The sequence below is a fragment of the Temnothorax curvispinosus genome, unplaced genomic scaffold (assembly GCF_003070985.1).
Source record: "Temnothorax curvispinosus isolate PA1 unplaced genomic scaffold, ASM307098v1 QBEX01013343.1, whole genome shotgun sequence".
Classification (NCBI taxonomy): Eukaryota; Metazoa; Arthropoda; class Insecta; order Hymenoptera; family Formicidae; genus Temnothorax; species Temnothorax curvispinosus.
In genome coordinates this window covers 1-2,917 of record NW_020223123.1, presented here as the reverse complement: position 1 = coordinate 2,917, position 2,917 = coordinate 1, and the positions used below count along the sequence as shown (strand labels likewise).

Here is a 2,917-nt window from a genome sequence, read left to right as displayed (position 1 = left end):
CGAATTTTCCGCGTAGCGCATATGTATGTTGACATTGATGCAACAGCAGCAGCAAACGCTCGACAATAATCACCAGAGTCAGACGGAGCAAGACTACGTGAACGGTGTACCTGCCGAGAATCACACGGATGACAGGTCTCACAGCGAGGCTGAGCGCTTGGCGAGGGAAACCGCGGTCGTCACTCCAGGAAATGGTAGCGTTGGAGATTCCCCTACGCACTGGAATGACGTAGACAACGACAATGAGGAAGAAGAGACGGATGTCGAAGAAGACAGCGGCTGGATCACGAATCAGCCGATATCGTCGACTATTGTTCAGCAGCAGCAAGCGTTTACCACCACAAATGGCGATGTCATCCTACCGAATCCCGATCCGTCGGATTTCGGCGACATAACCGTGACGAACTCGACGAGAGTGCGTGTGGGTAATGAGACCATCTACAATGGTCCGGTTACCATAAACCAATTCGTTTACACGAATCCTACTCCGAATCAGGATGCGATTGAACTTGACGTTATCCGCCCTTCCGACAATATCTCGAATTTGTCGACAAGTCAGGACAACGGAGTCCCAAATGAATCAATTTTTCCACAAAATATTGAATTAAATAAAGGTAATAGTCAATCATTGCAACGCAATAGATTGTTTAGGCTCGTTTCTTTTAATTTTTCTATACTTCTTTCTTTTTGTAAGTACAAATATGTTTAAGCACAAAATCGCCGAATAATTAAAAAGAACAGGTCCCTTATAAGTTTCTGGATCATAGAATAACAACAGGACACAGTTTTAAAAAATTATAAATCGCAACTCACTAAATTGAATTATAATGCAATTATGCTAATCATTTTATAAATTGAATATAATGTAAATATTCTTTTATCGATGTCATCGCAACGAGACATTACTCTAATACTTTTCCTCATAAGAGAAAATACACTATCAAGCTTATAATTTGAAAGCGTGTGTAAGAAATATTTTCAATATCTAAATATCATAGGATGAATCAATCTTTGTCCTAAAAATTTTAAATATATTAGTAGGACGTAATGATTACTTGCGGACAAACTGATTTTAATCTGATAAATTCAAAGACATCATAGAATCAAATTCTCTTTGTTTTATATGTAAACATTTCAACACTTTGTGTTGCTTACGTATCCAGCCAGAAATGATTAGTCGAATCGACGTCGATATCGATGCATTGATAAAGTCGATGTCAGGTACTGATTGATATCTTTGTCATTTTCGATCTCATCATAATTGTTTTCATATGTCAATTAAACGATTGCGAATATTTTTGTAAAATTTCTATTATCTTTTATCTGGCCCCACATCCAAATGACAAAAATATATATATCAGTATTCGACATCAATCATTCATCGATGCATTGACGTCGATTTGACTAATCATCTCTAATTAGATCATAGACAAGTCTATGAGTTAGATAGTACTATTTGAGATAATTGAAAAAGCAAATATATAAAAACGGATAAATGGAGCATATGTTTTAATTGTCGAATATCAGATAAATGCGATAAGAATCAGTGATGTACGATCTTTATTTATTTTGAAGTAGCTTCGATAATTCCTCCCTTTTAGAACATATATGTCTTTATTTATGTGAAAGAAACCTATTTACAAACTTTGACCAAAACCAGAGCATGTGTTTTCGGAAGAACAGCCATTTTTTCTCTTACGTGAAAGATAATATATAATATTATTCGAACTGTTCAAATCGCAACAATTTTTAAAAGTAATTTCAATGATACGTCATTAATATCATTAACTCCTTTGACCATCGCAATGGTCTTGTCATACTATTCTACAACATATAAGTTTAATATCGACGATATTCTAGATTAATAATTGTTACACTTTAGACGCGCCACAAGAATTAAAGCTAAATATAGAAGAGCTATCTTTTACCTCACGCAGTATACATGTGTTAAGCTATTCATAGGTTGGTCCGATATTGCATGCCGCAAATTCACTCGATTGTGAATAGAATAACAGAAAAGTGATATAAATCAAATAAGAATTATAATAATGCTTTACGTGAGGGGGACTAATAATGTAATTAGAATACTCCTTTTGTACACACGTGTTATCCGTCATAATAACTCTGTATACATTTCATCAAACGGTATTAAGTAGTTTGTGAAATTGTTTTAATACAGCTTTTTATAATTATTTTAGTGACGCAATGGCTCTGGACGTGGAAACGTGCGGTTTTATCGTGCGTTCTAACTTTAATACTTCTAGCTATTGTAGTGCCCATAACTGTACATTTAACTCATCAATCGGACGCATCGGTCTTTCCGGAAATTCCAACCTCATCGCTCGAGGGTAATTGTCTATTTGGAAAATTTTTCGTTTTGCAAGCGCGATATGAAGCAAGCATTATCTTATCACGATTATAAATTTAAAATCTGTATCTTGCACTTTAATATTTGTATTTATTCCATTTATTCGTCTACTTAAAAGCGTTTTTTTTTACTTTCCACGTTTCATATATTATATATTTCAAAACACTTTACATTGTCATATATATATGAGAGTAATATTCTAGATTTCAATGCTAAAATTGGCGTATGCATCTGATTAAGATTGTCACATTCAGTGTTAAATTAAGAAGCTTTTAATTTGTCTGATATATTTTGAACCTTTTGCATAATATGTATTTTATTTTCATGACTTTCAGGTACAAACGTAACAGACACTTCGTTACGTTTTGTCGAGAGGGACGAATGGGGTGCGCTGCCGCCCTTGGTGCCCCTAATAAAAAGGAAGCTGCCAGTACCGTATGTAATTATTAGTCACTCCGCGACATCGGTCTGTATCACTCCATCAGATTGTGCATTCCAAGTGAGATTCCTTCAGTATTCGCATTTCAACGATTTCAATTTTGTGGATAT

At 34.9% G+C, this 2,917-nt stretch overlaps 1 protein-coding gene across 1 annotated transcript; it reads left to right on the top strand.

Annotated features, from left to right (window-relative positions):
* Positions 1 to 19: 19 nt before the first annotated feature.
* Positions 20 to 2,913, top strand: LOC112463486 (peptidoglycan-recognition protein LC-like; the record flags this gene model as incomplete). The annotated part of the gene is made up of 3 exons (XM_025029907.1): positions 20 to 614; positions 2,199 to 2,348; positions 2,704 to 2,913. Coding segments are annotated over 3 exons (955 nt in total), but the record flags the coding sequence as incomplete, so codon positions are not given.
* Between the last annotated feature and the right edge of the window lie 4 nt (positions 2,914 to 2,917).